The sequence below is a fragment of the Gigantopelta aegis genome, chromosome 10 (assembly GCF_016097555.1).
Source record: "Gigantopelta aegis isolate Gae_Host chromosome 10, Gae_host_genome, whole genome shotgun sequence".
In the NCBI taxonomy this organism is placed as follows: Eukaryota; Metazoa; Mollusca; class Gastropoda; order Neomphalida; family Peltospiridae; genus Gigantopelta; species Gigantopelta aegis.
The window spans coordinates 88,668,212-88,684,581 of record NC_054708.1 but is presented as its reverse complement, the minus strand read 5'-3'; the positions used below and the strand labels follow the sequence as shown (position 1 = coordinate 88,684,581).

At 38.3% G+C, this 16,370-nt stretch overlaps 1 protein-coding gene across 1 annotated transcript in view; it reads right to left on the bottom strand.

Moving 5' to 3' along the window:
• The window catches only part of LOC121382780 (mitoferrin-2-like), a 30,417-nt gene extending 14,465 nt beyond the window's left edge, over positions 1–15,952 (bottom strand). Inside the window, exons 1-3 of the mRNA XM_041512378.1 lie at positions 15,710–15,952; positions 2,662–2,881; positions 198–254 (exon numbers count right to left, since the gene is read on the bottom strand). Coding sequence (XP_041368312.1) covers positions 198–254; positions 2,662–2,881; positions 15,710–15,832 — 400 coding nt within the window. The 5' untranslated portion in view covers positions 15,833–15,952. The remainder of the gene's footprint in view (positions 1–197; positions 255–2,661; positions 2,882–15,709) is intronic.
• Positions 15,953–16,370: the final 418 nt, after the last annotated feature.

Here is a 16,370-nt window from a genome sequence, read left to right as displayed (position 1 = left end):
CTTTTCATTTTAAAGCATTGGACAACTATTTAGATTTAAAAAGTATTGCCAACTACCGGTAAGTCAAAGAAAAAACAACTAATTATTAGTTTAAATTTACACACAATAAGAGTAGTTTTATATGAATACAAGCGGTCTAGAATTGCTTCTCAGTTTGTAAGATTTGAGTGAAATGATTTTTGAGCTTGTATACTTACCATCAGCTGGATTCATAACGAGATCATGTAATAAAGTGGACACACACCCAGCCACACCTGAAACAACATAAACAAATCTCATTTCATACAAAAATATTTAGTGTTAAGAGGTTACAAATCTCACCCTTTGACAACTTCCACAATAACTAAGTAGATGAGCCATACATGTAAGGGTACTCATACATTTGTGATAATAAAGCACCAAGATTCAGGTAACTAAAACATAGTAAACAATATCAAAACAAAAATAATGGGGGTTTTAATGAATCTTCAGACAGTGAAAGAGAAAACATACAACCGCCTACTCCTAGTACCGGCTACTCCTAGTGTAGGAGAAAACGTACAGCCACCACACAGGCTACTCCTAGTGAAGGAGAAAACATAGTCACCACAGGCTAGTCCTAGTGAAGGAGAAAACAGTCACCACACAGGCTAGTCCTAGTGAAGGAGAAAACAAGTCACCATACAGGCTAGTCCTAGTGAAGGAGAAAACAGTCACCACACGCTACTCCTAGTGTAGGAGAAAACATACAGCCACCACACCGGCTACTCCTAGTGTAGGAGAAAACATACAGCCACCACACAGGCTACTCCTAGTGTAGGAGAAAACGTACAGCCACCACACAGGCTACTCCTAGTGTAGGAGAAAACGTACAGCCACCACACAGGCTACTCCTAGTGTAGGAGAAAACATACAGCCACCACACCGGCTACTCCTAGTGTAGGAGAAAACATACAGCCACCACACAGGCTAGTCCTAGTGAAGGAGAAAACATACAGCCACCACACAGGCTACTCCTAGTGGAGGAGAAAACGTAGTCACCACACCGGCTACTCCTAGTGAAGGAGAAAACGTACAGCCACCACACTGGCTACTCCTAGTGAAGGAGAAAACGTGCAGCCACCACACTGGCTACTCCTAGTGATGGAGAAAAACGTGCAGCCACCACACACGCTACTCCTAGTGAAGGAAAAACATAGTCACCACACGCTACTCCTAGTGAAGGATAAAACATACAGCCGCCACACAGGCTACTCCTAGTGAAGGAGAAACGTGCAGCCACCACACAGGCTACTCCTAGTGAAGGAGAAACGTGCAGCCACCACACTGGCTACTCCTAGTGAAGGAGAAACATGCAGCCACCACACAGGCTACACCTAGTGAAGGAGAAACGTACAGCCACCACACACATGGTTCATACAGGCAAGGACCCATAAATTCAAGCCAATGTTAATATCCTTGCGACAACAGGAACACACGGCCTTTGACACGCCCTTACTCTCTCTGATCCACGCATATTTTCGACACCACGTTTTGTTAAAAACACACTTTCCACTAGGCATGTTTAAATTTGAACATGTGCTTGCAAAAACTTCAAAATCTAAGTGATTCCGTGTCGTCTCGCCTGACTATTGTTTGCAGTTCTCAAAACGAGGCTATTACGCTCGTCAATAATCAGTAAATCTCGGCTGAGTCATTCGGAACATAGCATTTGTCCCGGAATAGGCCGAGTACATTTGGGTCGCGGAACGTCGTGAGTGCTGGAATGAAAGTGCGAACACGGAAGTAAAAATGCTAAATTTCTTTCGAGACTGTTCCGTAATTTCTAGTTAAAATGACGCGCTAGTCACACTGACATGAAATTCAAGCACTTTTCAAGACCGTGTGAACCATGACACAAGCTACTCCTAGTGAAGGAGAAACGTACAGCCGCCACACAGGCTAATCCCACCAATAAGGGATCTTCTACATTTACTTTCCACTGTGTTACAGGGCAGCATGTTCCACACCCTTGGATATACAGCAGTTACGTGTGACAGGAAAAACTTGATAGGTTGACCAATTCCTCAGTTGAGTAATCTACAGGTAGCTGTGAGCTACATCTAGCATCAGGAAGCAGATCAATCTTTCACCATCAGCCATCGGTCTGCACAGATTAGTTAATAATCAATTAGGTATATATTGTACTTTTGTGACATTAAATCTGTTTGCTACTTCATGTAAAAAACTTTGGAAGCATATTTTCCCCATATTAATACTTACATAACAGGGTTTCTGCCAGAAAGAATTTTTTGGGTATGGCGCTATGGAATTGAATATTAACAATGTGTGTGCTGAATTCAATCGCAGTCTCCCAGAAAGAAAACGGGTTAGGTTTAGGGTTACGGTTAAATAAATCATACAGTAATGACAAGAGTCATTAGTTTTGTCAGAAGGCCAACTTTAAAAAAAAAAAATATTTGCAAAAAAAAAATGGGTATGGCGCCATACTCATTTTACCCTCTGGCAGAAACCCTGCATAATAAAGGATACAAGATGTATTTAAATTAAAGTCCAACTTTCACTGGATAAAGAATTAAATTAGGTGCATAATTTAAAACAGAACCATTAATACCAAGTGCCAGTTTACATGTACCAACTTTACTAACACTACATGTAACTATAAATGTTAAAATGATTTACCATTAGCAAAATGGTTGCCCTGTTGGCCGCCACTGATGACTTTCTTGATCTTCTCGTAACACGCGAAGTACATGGCGTGGGCGGGTCCCGCCCCCGAGATCACAGCACTGATCCCCCGCAGTGTGTTCCGAATACCCTCGTACCGCACGATCTTCGTCAGAGCGTCCAGCATGCTCCGGTAGTTGGCCTTCGGGTCGGGAACAAGAGACTGCATTCTCGTCTAAAACAAAACCACAGCACATTGACAGACATATCCTATAACCTACACTTCCCAACAAGACCCTGCATTCTCATCTAAAACAAAACCACAGCACATTGACAGACATATCCTATAACCTACACTTCCCAACAAGACCCTGCATTCTCATCTGAAACAAAACCACAGCATATTGACAGACACATCCTATAACCTACACTTCCCAACAAGACCCTGCATTCTCGTCTGAAATAAAACCACAGCATATTGACAGACATATCCTATAACCTACACTTCCCAACAAGACCCTGCATTCTCGTCTGAGACTGAAACAAAACCACGGCATATTGACAGACACATCCTATAACCTACACTTCCCAACAAGACCCTGCATTCTCGTCTGAAATAAAACCACAGCACATTGACAGACATATCCTATAACCTACACTTCCCAACAAGACCCTGCATTCTCGTCTGAGACTGAAACAAAACCACGGCATATTGACAGACACATCCTATAACCTACACTTCCCAACAAGACCCTGCATTCTCGTCTGAGATAAAACCACAGCACACTGACAGACGCATCCTATAACTTACACTTCCCAACAAGACCCTGCATTCTCATCTGAAACAAAACCACAGCACATTGACAGACATATCCTATAACCTACACTTCCCAACAAGACCCTGCATAATTTCTACGTACTAACCTGATTAATATACACATTGTTGTCAATGGGTCACTTGTTTACATAGCAACAAGACCTGCACTACAGAGCAGAACATTTAGACATGATTTAGTTCAAGTGTGTAACTTCAGCAAGGGATCTTTTATTTGTGCTTCCCACAGGCAGGATAGCACAAACCATGGCCTTTGTTGAACCAGTTATGGATCACTGGTCAGTACATGTGGTTTACACCTACCCATTGAGCCTTGCGGAATACTCACTCAGGGTTTGGAGTCGGTATCTGGATTAAAAATCCCATGCCTCGACTGGGATCCAAACCCAGTACCTACCAGCCTGTAGAACGATGGCCTAACCACGACGCCGGTGTGTTTAACAGTCAATTTAAGTGTGTAACTTCAAACCACGTTTGACATGATTTAGTTCAAGTGTGTAACTTCAAAACATGTTTGACATGATTTACTTCGTGTGTAACTTCAAAACACGTTTGACATGATTTAGTTAAGTGTGTAACTTCAAACCATGTTTGTGCCGATCGTGGTGACAACATATTATCGATAAAGGTGAATTTAGAACCATGGTTTATAAATACTGAAATAAATGTTATTTCATTAGTGCTACAGGATAAAAGGAATTTGCTAGTCTTGTTTTAATATGTTCAATATGACCCATGTCTAGTTAACTGGTATTTGCTTGTGTTGTTTTAATAGGTTCAATATGACCCATGTCTAGTTAACTGCTATTTGTCTCAACAGCTCCGTCTGTACAGCTTTTACTGTGCTGTACGATCAAACCTCTACGGTGGACTAATTTTCCAACTGGGTTTTTACCATACCAACAAGTACCCCATGACTGGTACATACACGTATATCAAAGGTCATGGTATGTTCTGTCCCTTCTGTGAAAGTGCATACAAAAGATCACTTGACACTAATTTAAAAATATTGTGAATTTACTCCAAACACTGTGTGTCATAATTATATTACTGTTTACATCCAGTATCTGGTGATTACTACATGTATATGAATGTGCTCCAGTGTTGTCAAACAAAACAAACTTCAACTTGGATTGCACTTGTGTAATCTCTCTCTGCACTCTACATGCAGGTGTTTATCTTCTCTGGCGACATCTTGCCAGTGCCATTCCCACTCTTATCTTGAAACAATCTTATCCTCCAGGGGAAAAAAGTGAAGTGGACAGAGAATATGTGCCTCCTTATGTCAATATGTCTATGATGTGGGGTTTCCACATTAAAATCGTGTTAAATTAGTGTTTCACTTTCATCATGTTTATTTCTTATTTTCAAATTATTTCACCCAAACTTCAATTTCTTGTTTAACTGCAGAAACACTGCAAATCAGATATGATATATATCACACTGTGGGTTATGTATCGTGATATGTATCACATCGCGGGTTATGTATCGTGATATATATCACATCACGGGTTATGTATCATGATATGTATCACATCGTGGATAATGTATATGTATCACATCGCGGGTTATGTATCGTGATAAGTATCACATCGCGGGTTATGTATCGTGATAAGTATCACATCGCGGGTTATGTATCATGATATGTATCACATCACAGGTTATGTATCATGATATGTATCACATCGTGTGTTATGTATCATGATATGTATCACATCGCGGGTTATGTATCGTGATAAGTATCACATCGCGGGTTATTTATCGTGATAAGTATCACATCGCGGGTTATGTATCGTGATAAGTATCACATTGCGGGTTATGTATCGTGATAAGTATCACATCGCGGGTTATGTATCGTGAAAAGTATCAGATCGCAGGTTATGTATCATGATATGTATCACATCGCAGGTTATGTATCATGATATGTATCACATCGCAGATTATGTATTGATCAGTGTTCTCGCTGCTCCATTTAAGCGGGGCTCCCGCCCAGCTATTCCATTTTCAGGCATCGAAATAAGCATTTTGTCTGGTAACCCATTTACAGGTTACCACAAAATATAGCCTGGTAACCCATAGGTTACCACAACTATATGAAAGTTAGAATTGAATTCCTATTACTACTACTTTTAACGCCCTTGTATGTGTGTTAGATGATTATTGTAGTATACATGTATTTATGATTCATTCTGTATGTTATCACTGTTCTTAATGTATTACATATAATTCTTTACAAGTATGTGACTCATATTTAATAACTGAACAATTGAATAAATAAATTTATTAAAATTAAAATGTTCTGTTTTCTATTTTCTCGTATTTTATCATACAACAATGAAAGATAATAATAATTCTGAAATTGTATCGGTACGCGCGAACATCGGTACGAGAAATGAAATCCGGAAGTAAATTTATCTAGTGGGCGCTGCTTAAACGCGGAACCCGAAACCGATATGTATTAACCTGCTCATATACCACTGGAGTTTTGAGCATGTCTGTCGCGGGTCCAGTCTCTGGATAGCCAATGGCCTGACCTGCGACAGAAGCTTAAACGTGGATTGCCGAAACTGCTTGCAATTGCACAAGTGCGCACAAACATCGGTGCAATTTCGTACGAGAAAACGAAACGTGGAAGTAAATTCATCTAGTGGATGCTGCTTAAACGTGGAATAACTATAATTGCTTGCAATTGCACAAGTACGTGCGAACATCGATGCAATTCCTTACGAGAAAATGAAACGCAGAAGACCGGAATGCATTGTCTGGTTTACGTTCAGAAATTTTTGTCGAGAACGAAACACCGGTCTCGACTTTTCTTACATGTGGTAACCTCCCGGTAACCTGAACGACCGTTCTCTACTTATTTCGATGCCTGCATTTTGCCACCCTCCTTTCACGTTCCCCTCCCTCCTTTATTTTTGAATGCCCCTCTTTATTTTCCAGCACCTATCTCCGCTATTTCCAAATGCACACTTTTTTCCACACAAAAAACAATGATCAGTCTGCACACTGGACATCAAAGGAAACAAGCCGCGTTGTGTACGAAAAAGCAATTGACGAAACATTTACGAGTTACCGTAACGTAATTTAACAGCCTCTATTTTGTCCAATATCTGTATCCATTTGTATGTTTGATAGACACAATAAAAGTTATATTTTATGTAAGCAATGAAAACATTTTATTTTTTACGGATTCGACAATCTCCGATTGAAAAAACCCCTCTTATTTGGTGCCAAATTTGTCACGTGATCAGAACGGTCATTCTGTCTTTTGTTTCCACTAACTATCGTTTGATATTTTGTCCTCAGTTGCAGATATAATTGGTTGAAACTGATGATTTTTACTTTCTGTTATTCTGTTTATTCAGCAGTTCTTTATAAAATATTGTAAACTTTTCATTTTTGGGGGATATGAACGCTTATAAAAACAACGGAAGTGGTAGTGTTTATCATTAAAATAATTTATCTTGAGTGCCAAATAATATATACACCGTCTTTACAAAAAAACCCTACTTTTTTTATCAGCTGGCGATAATATTTTATCACAGCGATCGATTCATTCGATGAAGATGGAAATAATAAAAATGTATTTGACATTATTAGATCACTTTACAAACATCTTTATTGTTTTTCGTATATCTTGAAATCTTTATTAAAAATAATAATATTAAAACTTTGATCGGTCCAGCAAAACCAGAACTGCCCGTGAATGTCAGACCGATACCATCTTCGGTCTTTTTCATAAACCTTTTTGCAGGCAAAATAAGGAGTATGTCTTTTCACAAAGTCTACCAACACACAACAATATGGTAACCAAACTACTGCCCCACCCCTTTTTTTTTTTGCTTTTCGTTTATTGGTGTTTATTGTTTTGTTTGTTTTTTTGAAGGGTGTGGTGCCAAGCGGCCGCCCTCCTTTAATTTTCACCCAGCCAGAACACTGTGTATCATGATATGTATCATGTATCACATCGCGGGTTATGTATCATGATATATATCACATCGCGGGTTATGTATCATATGTATCACATCGCGGGTTATGTATCATGATATGTATCACATCGCGGGTTATGTATCATATGTATCACATCGCGGGTTATGTATCATATGTATCACATTGCGGGTTATGTATCATGATATATATCACATCGCGGGTTATGTATCATATGTATCACATCGCGGGTTATGTATCATGATATGTATCACATCGCGGGTTATGTATCATATGTATCACATCGCGGGTTATGTATCATGATATATATCACATCGCGGGTTATGTATCATATGTATCACATCGCGGGTTATGTATCATATGTATCACATCGCGGGTTATGTATCATATGTATCACATCGCGGGTTATGTATCATGATATGTATCACATCGCGGGTTATGTATCATGATATGTATCACATCGCGGGTTATGTATCATATGTATCACATCGCGGGTTATGTATCATATGTATCACATTGCGGGTTATGTATCATGATATATATCACATCACGGGTTATGTATCATATGTATCACATCGCGGGTCATGTATCATGATATGCATCACTTCGCAGATTATGTATCATATGTATCACATCGCGGGTTATGTATCATGATATGCATCACATCGCAGATTATGTATCATATGTATCACATCGCGGGTTATGTATCATGATATATATCACATAGCGGATTATGTATCATATGTATCACATCGCGGGTTATGTATCATATGTATCACATCGCGGGTTATGTATCATATGTATCACATCGCGGGTTATGTATCATGATATATATCACATCGCGGGTTATGTATCATATGTATCACATCGCGGGTTATGTATCATATGTATCACATCGCGGGTTATGTATCATATGTATCACATCGCGGGTTATGTATCATGATATGTATCACATCGCGGGTTATGTATCATGATATGTATCACATCGCGGGTTATGTATCATATGTATCACATCGCGGGTTATGTATCATATGTATCACATCGCGGGTTATGTATCATGATATATTTCACATTGCGGGTTATGTATCATATGTATCACATCGCGGGTTATGTATCATGATATGTATCACATCGCGGGTTATGTATCATATGTATCACATCGCGGGTTATATATCATATGTATCACATTGCGGGTTATGTATCATGATATATATCACATCGCGGGTTATGTATCATGATATATATCACATCGCGGGTTATGTATCATATGTATCACATCGCGGGTTGTGTATCATGATATGTATCACATCGCGGGTTATGTATCATATGTATCACATCGCGGGTTATGTATCATGATATATATCACATAGCGGATTATGTATCATATGTATCACATCGCGGGTTATGTATCATATGTATCACATCGCGGGTTATGTATCATATGTATCACATCGCGGGTTATGTATCATGATATATATCACATCGCGGGTTATGTATCATATGTATCACATCGAGGGTTATGTATCATATGTATCACATCGCGGGTTATGTATCATATGTATCACATCGCGGGTTATGTATCATGATATGTATCACATCGCGGGTTATGTATCATGATATGTATCACATCGCGGGTTATGTATCATATGTATCACATCGCGGGTTATGTATCATATGTATCACATTGCGGGTTATGTATCATGATATATATCACATCACGGGTTATGTATCATATGTATCACATCGCGGGTCATGTATCATGATATGCATCACTTCGCAGATTATGTATCATATGTATCACATCGCGGGTTATGTATCATGATATGCATCACATCGCAGATTATGTATCATATGTATCACATCGCGGGTTATGTATCATGATATGCATCACATCGCAGATTATGTATCATGATATGTATCACATCGCGAGTTATGTATCATGATATATATCACATTGCGGGTTATGTATCATATGTATCACATCGCGGGTTATGTATCATGATATATATCACATCGCGGGTTATGTATCATATGTATCACATCGCGGGTTATGTATCATGATATATATCACATCGCGGGTTATGTATCATATGTATCACATCGCGGGTTATGTATCATATGTATCACATCGCGGGTTATGTATCATATGTATCACATCGCGGGTTATGTATCATGATATGTATCACATCGCGGGTTATGTATCATGATATGTATCACATCGCGGGTTATGTATCATATGTATCACATCGCGGGTTATGTATCATATGTATCACATTGCGGGTTATGTATCATGATATATATCACATTGCGGGTTATGTATCATATGTATCACATCGCGGGTTATGTATCATGATATGTATCACATCGCGGGTTATGTATCATATGTATCACATCGCGGGTTATGTATCATGATATATATCACATCGCGGGTTATGTATCATATGTATCACATCGCGGGTTATGTATCATATGTATCACATCGCGGGTTATGTATCATATGTATCACATCGTGGGTTATGTATCATGATATATATCACATCGCGGGTTATGTATCATATGTATCACATCGCGGGTTATGTATCATATGTATCACATCGCGGGTTATGTATCATATGTATCACATCGCGGGTTATGTATCATATGTATCACATCGCGGGTTATGTATCATGATATGTATCACATCGCGGGTTATGTATCATGATATGTATCACATAGCGGGTTATGTATCATATGTATCACATCGCGGGTTATGTATCATATGTATCACATTGCGGGTTATGTATCATGATATATATCACATCACGGGTTATGTATCATATGTATCACATCGCGGGTCATGTATCATGATATGCATCACTTCGCAGATTATGTATCATATGTATCACATCGCGGGTTATGTATCATGATATGCATCACATCGCAGATTATGTATCATATGTATCACATCGCGGGTTATGTATCATGATATGCATCACATCGCAGATTATGTATCATGATATGTATCACATCGCGAGTTATGTATCATGATATATATCACATTGCGGGTTATGTATCATATGTATCACATCGCGGGTTATGTATCATGATATATATCACATCGCGGGTTATGTATCATATGTATCACATCGCGGGTTATGTATCATGATATTATCACATTGCGGGTTATGTATCATATGTATCACATCGCGGGTTATATATCATGATATGCATCACTTTGTGGATTATGTATCATATGTACCACATAGCGGGTTATGTATCATGATATGCATCACTTCGCGGATTATGTATCATATGTATCACATTGCGGGTTATGTATCGTGATACGTATCATACCGTGTATTATGTATCGTGATATGTATCACATCGCGGGTTATGTATCACATCGCGGGTTATGTATCATGATATGTATCACATCGCAGGTTATGTATCATGATATGTATCAGATCGTGGATAATGTATCATATGTATCACATCGCGGGTTATGTATCATGATATGCATCACATCGCGGGTTATGTATCATGATATGTATCACATCGCGGGTTATGTATTATGATACATATCACATTGCAGGTTATGTATCACATCACAGGTTATGTATCATGATAAGTATCACATTGCAGGTTATGTATCGTGATACGTATCACATCGCAGGTTATGTATTGTGATAAGTATCACATCGCAGGTTATGTATCGTGATAAGTATCATATAATAAGGCAGTTGTATCGTGACACCTCTAATGGACACATGATCTGGAACTTTACTTAGAAACAATAATAGAATACAACAATGTATACAAATACTTTCAATTCCATGGCAATGACTGTCGCATTGGGATGAACAACGTGGTTTTAGGTCAATTCCATGGCAATGACTGTCACATTGGGATGAACAAAGGTGGTTTTAGGTCAATTCCATGGCAATGACTGGTCGCTTTTGGATGAATAATGGTGGTTTTAGGTCAATTCCATGGCAATGACTGTCACGTTGGGATGAATAATGGTGGTTTTAGGTCAATTCCATGGCAATGACAGGTTGCATTGGGATGAATAATGGTGGTTTTAGGTCAATTCCATGGCAATGACAAGTCGGGTTGGATGATTAATGGTGGTTATAAAATAGTTGGGACGTAAATTGAGCCCCCGAAGTGGGCAAAAATGCTATGGGATGGTGGGGTGGGTGGGTTTGTGGCATGTTGTTATAAAGATATTGTTAAAAAATAATAATTAATACATTGCTCTATATGCTGGGACTAGTAGAAATTCTGGCGGGCTAATAAATTTTAGTTGCTTCTGGTCCGATGGTCTACTGAAATATTTTCCATTTCTGCACCCCTGCCCTAAGCCCCATTCGGATCCTGCAAATTACTTTGCCTGGACTGTAAAAATTGTAACCTTCCAAAATAGGGACTTGTGGGCTTGAAACAACAGCCTGCGAAAAGCAGTTCACATTTTCCTTCTAGCAGGTAAAAGAGAAATTCTGCTACCAAACCCATGCTAAAATCACAGGTCAGTTTTCAAGAGAGAGATGTAAGTACGATTACGATGATTGTGAATATATCGAAGAGGTCCTGCTATTTCATACTATACCAAAACAGAAGGTACTATTTTTCTTAGCAGGGACATATTTCTTTTGACCTGTTGTTTACAAAAAATAACAAGCACAGGTCATAAGTTTCTTCCTACTTAAAGCCCTGGACTGACCTGCAATGAATATGCCAATAGAATACAAATTTAAGCATGTTTCATCCCAATAACAAAAATGGAAAAAAGCTAACACGTTAACTTCAAGAATTATAAAATGACACCTCATATTAAAACAATTCAACATCACTAATTTCTGTATGTTTTCATCAGGACGAATCCGACTGCAGTTCCAACATCAATGTATGCAAACTATTTTGCCGATCCCCCTTCCCCCTTCTAATTCTAGCAAAACAATAAATAACTAGTTAAATAATTCATTATTATATATTATTACATGTGCATGTATTTAAATAATTCATTATTATATATTATTACACGTGCATGTATTTAAATAATTCATTATTATATATTATTACACGTGCATGTATTTAAATAATTCATTATTATATATTATTACATGTGCATGTATTTAAAATTTGCTTTGTTTAACGACACCACTAGCAGACCTTCGATTTTATGGAAACAATTGTTTCTGGTACTGTGCTGGTAGCATGTTAGTAAAATCATGGAAACAATTGTTTCTGGTACTGTGCTGGTAGCATGTTAGTAAAATCATGGAAACAATTGTTTCTGGTACTGTGCTGGTAGCATGTTAGTAAAATCATGGAAACTAAATTTTATTTCCCATCAGGGGTTCAAAAAATTACTTGCCACAGGGCAAATGCCAATCAGATATTCACTTGCCCCATATATTTTTCCACTTGCCCATACTTAAGGTTACCAGTTGTGTTAATACAATGCTTAGTAATGTAATAACCTTGAAGGTAATTGGTTCAATTGCACAAATAAAGAATTTTGCCAATAGGTTACAACACTTACCCAGGAAGTACTAAATGTATGTCTGTCCAGTAATAGCCACCATTTTCTCTATTTGTTGATTTAAACTTTGTTTTAAATAGTGTCCATTTGTTGATTTAAACTTTGTTTTAAATAGTGTCCATTTGTTGATTTAAACTTTGTTTTAAATAGTGTCCATTTGTTGATTTAAACTTTGTTATTTGTTTGGTAGTGTTCACTTGTTCATCTAAATATAATTATTGTGTCGATGTATGTCTTAGTGGCCACTTGTATGGCCGTGGGTGTGGTGAGATCCCTTTCCACTTGTGAGCCATTCTTTTATGGCTGGCACTGGTTCAAAAATGTTTTGGGATTTTGGCCCATGTGACATTATTGTGAGTATATTATTTAACATTCTCTGCCCCCAAAATACTTCTCTGGGATGTTTTTACCCTGTTCATAGCTGAGAAATGTCTCTCGCAAACACCCTTGGCTGGGCTCAAAGTAAACATGAGCTATGTTACTCTGCAAATGTTTTTAAATAGTGCAGGCTTGGTAAACAACAGCAGGGGAGAAGGTGGACATAAACTGCAGCCTTGTATTTTTAATTTATTGATCATAATTTATTTGTTAAAAACTATTAATAAAGCAGAAAAAAATGAATATATTCATGTATGCTTAGAGGGCATCGCACCATCACGATTATGACGTAGGGCTAATGAAATGTAATTTCACCGTACCCGTTCATTTTACACGAACGCATACAAATGTATTTAAATTTGCAAAAGTACTGAAAAAAACATTAAGCATGTTCTGCTACAAGATTTATTATATCTAAACTGAAATATCTTGCAACTTTTACAAGAATACAGTTCATAATATTTATGCTTTGTTCAACTTCAAGTGAACTCGGAAATTATAAACTTGCTTTACGCCCCCGTTCATTTGCAAAGAGCCGATTCCGGAACCTAGTCTAATTTAATTTGAATATGACAATTTTAAACTGTACCCCACCTCATATACCATGTTTGCAAGGATTAAACATTTTGCTTGCACACACAAGGCATATAAACTTTATTTTTATATAAGCTGTAAAGCGTATTTGACGCTATTTCAAAGTTTGGGAAAGAGTTCAAATCGTTCCAGCATTTAGGGTGAGGGTTAGTTTTCCTATGAGCTATGTAAATGTTAGGACGATTGGAACTCTTTCCAAAGGTTTTACCGAGATTTGTAACAAAATTAAAAAAAGGTTTTAGGTGTTACATTAGTCACTTGTCATCGGGCATATGCAGTTAACATAATTACTTGCCTGGCATGAAAATTCCACTTGGCACGGGCGTCAGGCAATGGGATTTTTGAACCCCTTCCCATGATTATATCGAGTATGACTATTCAACGGAACCTAAAAACAGTTTTTAATGGGATCACAAGGCACTGAACAGAAAAAGTGTTTCCCATGAAATTTGAAATCCTATGGCCTGCACTAGAGATACTGATTAATTAATCATCGGCTATTGGATGTCAAACATTTGGTGATTCTCACTCATAGTCACAAGAGGAAATCTGCTATGTTTTTCATAATGCAGCAAGGGATCTTTTATAAATTATATGCACTAGTCTTTCCCACAGTAGGGAAAGCACATACCATGGCCTTTGGCCAGTTGTGGTGCACTGGTTGAACGAGTAAAAACCCAATCACCGACAGGATCTCTGCCAGAAGGTAAAACAGGTATGGTGCCATACCCAAATTGTTTGCAGAGTTTGTTTGTTTAAAAGTTAACCTTTTGACACAATTATGATTTTTTTTAAACTGTAACCCTAACCAAACCATTTTCTTTCTACGGGAGGCCCCCATACTCTCTATCGAAAGCAGTTGCATTCAGCACACACAAATGTTGTAAATATTCAATTTCATGGCGTCAAACTCAAATATTTCTATCTGGCAGAAACTGACCGAGGTGGTTTGATCCTATGACACAAACACCTCAAGTAAGCACTCAACTAACAGAATTTCTGTAGACTGGTCTTTGACAGTTAGAGAGCTTTGACAACTGTCCAAATGTCCGTCTAGCCCTCGTACCGTCACGGTGTCACAGTACCCTGGCTAATTCAGGCTTATGGCCCTTTCAACAGAGAACACCTTTTTTTTACACTATGGAATTTACTAAAAGCTATTTTTATTTTATTTCCAAAACATTTTTACTTTTCTTCTTATGTCAAACCACTCAGAAACTGAAATTATTTTTAAAAAAAACTTTTTGTAGTAAGAATACTAAGATTAAAGATGGGACCACTTTCTTAAAGTTTAGGATTAGTGATAGTATTAGCATGCTGGAACATTCGGAGCTGTTTCACGGTTTCCGATTTAATTATGTAAATATAATTTGTTTGATGGATTTGAATTTATTTATCCCAAATAAATGTAAAAATAGCGATTTTACCGCACTTTTTGGGACCACCCATAATTTTCAACATTTTCACGAGCGCACAAACCATACGCAGGGGGAGGGGGTTATGGGGCCAGCGTACACTCTTTTTGAAAATGAAAAATGTCGACCAACATTTTTCATTTGGGGGATGTACACTTTTACGGGGGGGGGGAGATGTACACTTTTACGGGGGGGGGGGGTTGGTCAAAAGTATACTCTTTGTACATGGACGGTCCCTTAATCTTTGCCGTGTTGCGGTATTTTCATATTAAATTTTAACGGGATTTTATTTTTGTTTTAACAAGTAGCATATTATGACCACGTGTGTGGGGGTTGACGTGACGCGAGTCTGCTGTACCAAGTTACCTTGACGCAGTCCACTGGATACATGACGCAATGCTCCATAACCCCGGCCGCCGCTCCCGCAACCATGTGCGTGGTCATCGTCGACGACGGCGGTAAACTCTCATAGTCATCATCTTCTTCCATGGCCCAAATCAAATGAACGGCTTTCACGAAGTTGTTATAGAGAAGTTGTACTCAGATCTTCACCGTAGTACAACACTGTCCTCTATTTTACCTGACCACGCAATTTTGTCCTAACCGTACTCCGCCATATTGACCCAAGAAGTATAGTCACGGGCCAAAAGTTTAGTATTATAAAATGTCGGAAAGTTCCGCATTCCGTTCGTAAAATCTCGGCTGATCTTATTCCAATCGGAACACCTCGTCACATTCCGCTACGCTAGATGTATATTTCGTAGAAATGTACGAGGAGTTCCGATTGGATCTTATTCCAACACTCGGAAGTCATCGGATTCCACGAATCAAAGCGCGATATATTACAGTGGGCGATATATTTGGGTTTTGATCAATGTATATCTCGTGTAAAAAGAAACAAAAATAAAAACAGAGACGAACTTTTCTAAAGTTAGAAAACAAATACTGGGACCTGTCCAATAAGGTAACCAGTCAATTCGTACCATAGTCATTTCGTACCCAATTTTACCATTTCGTACCCAAGTCA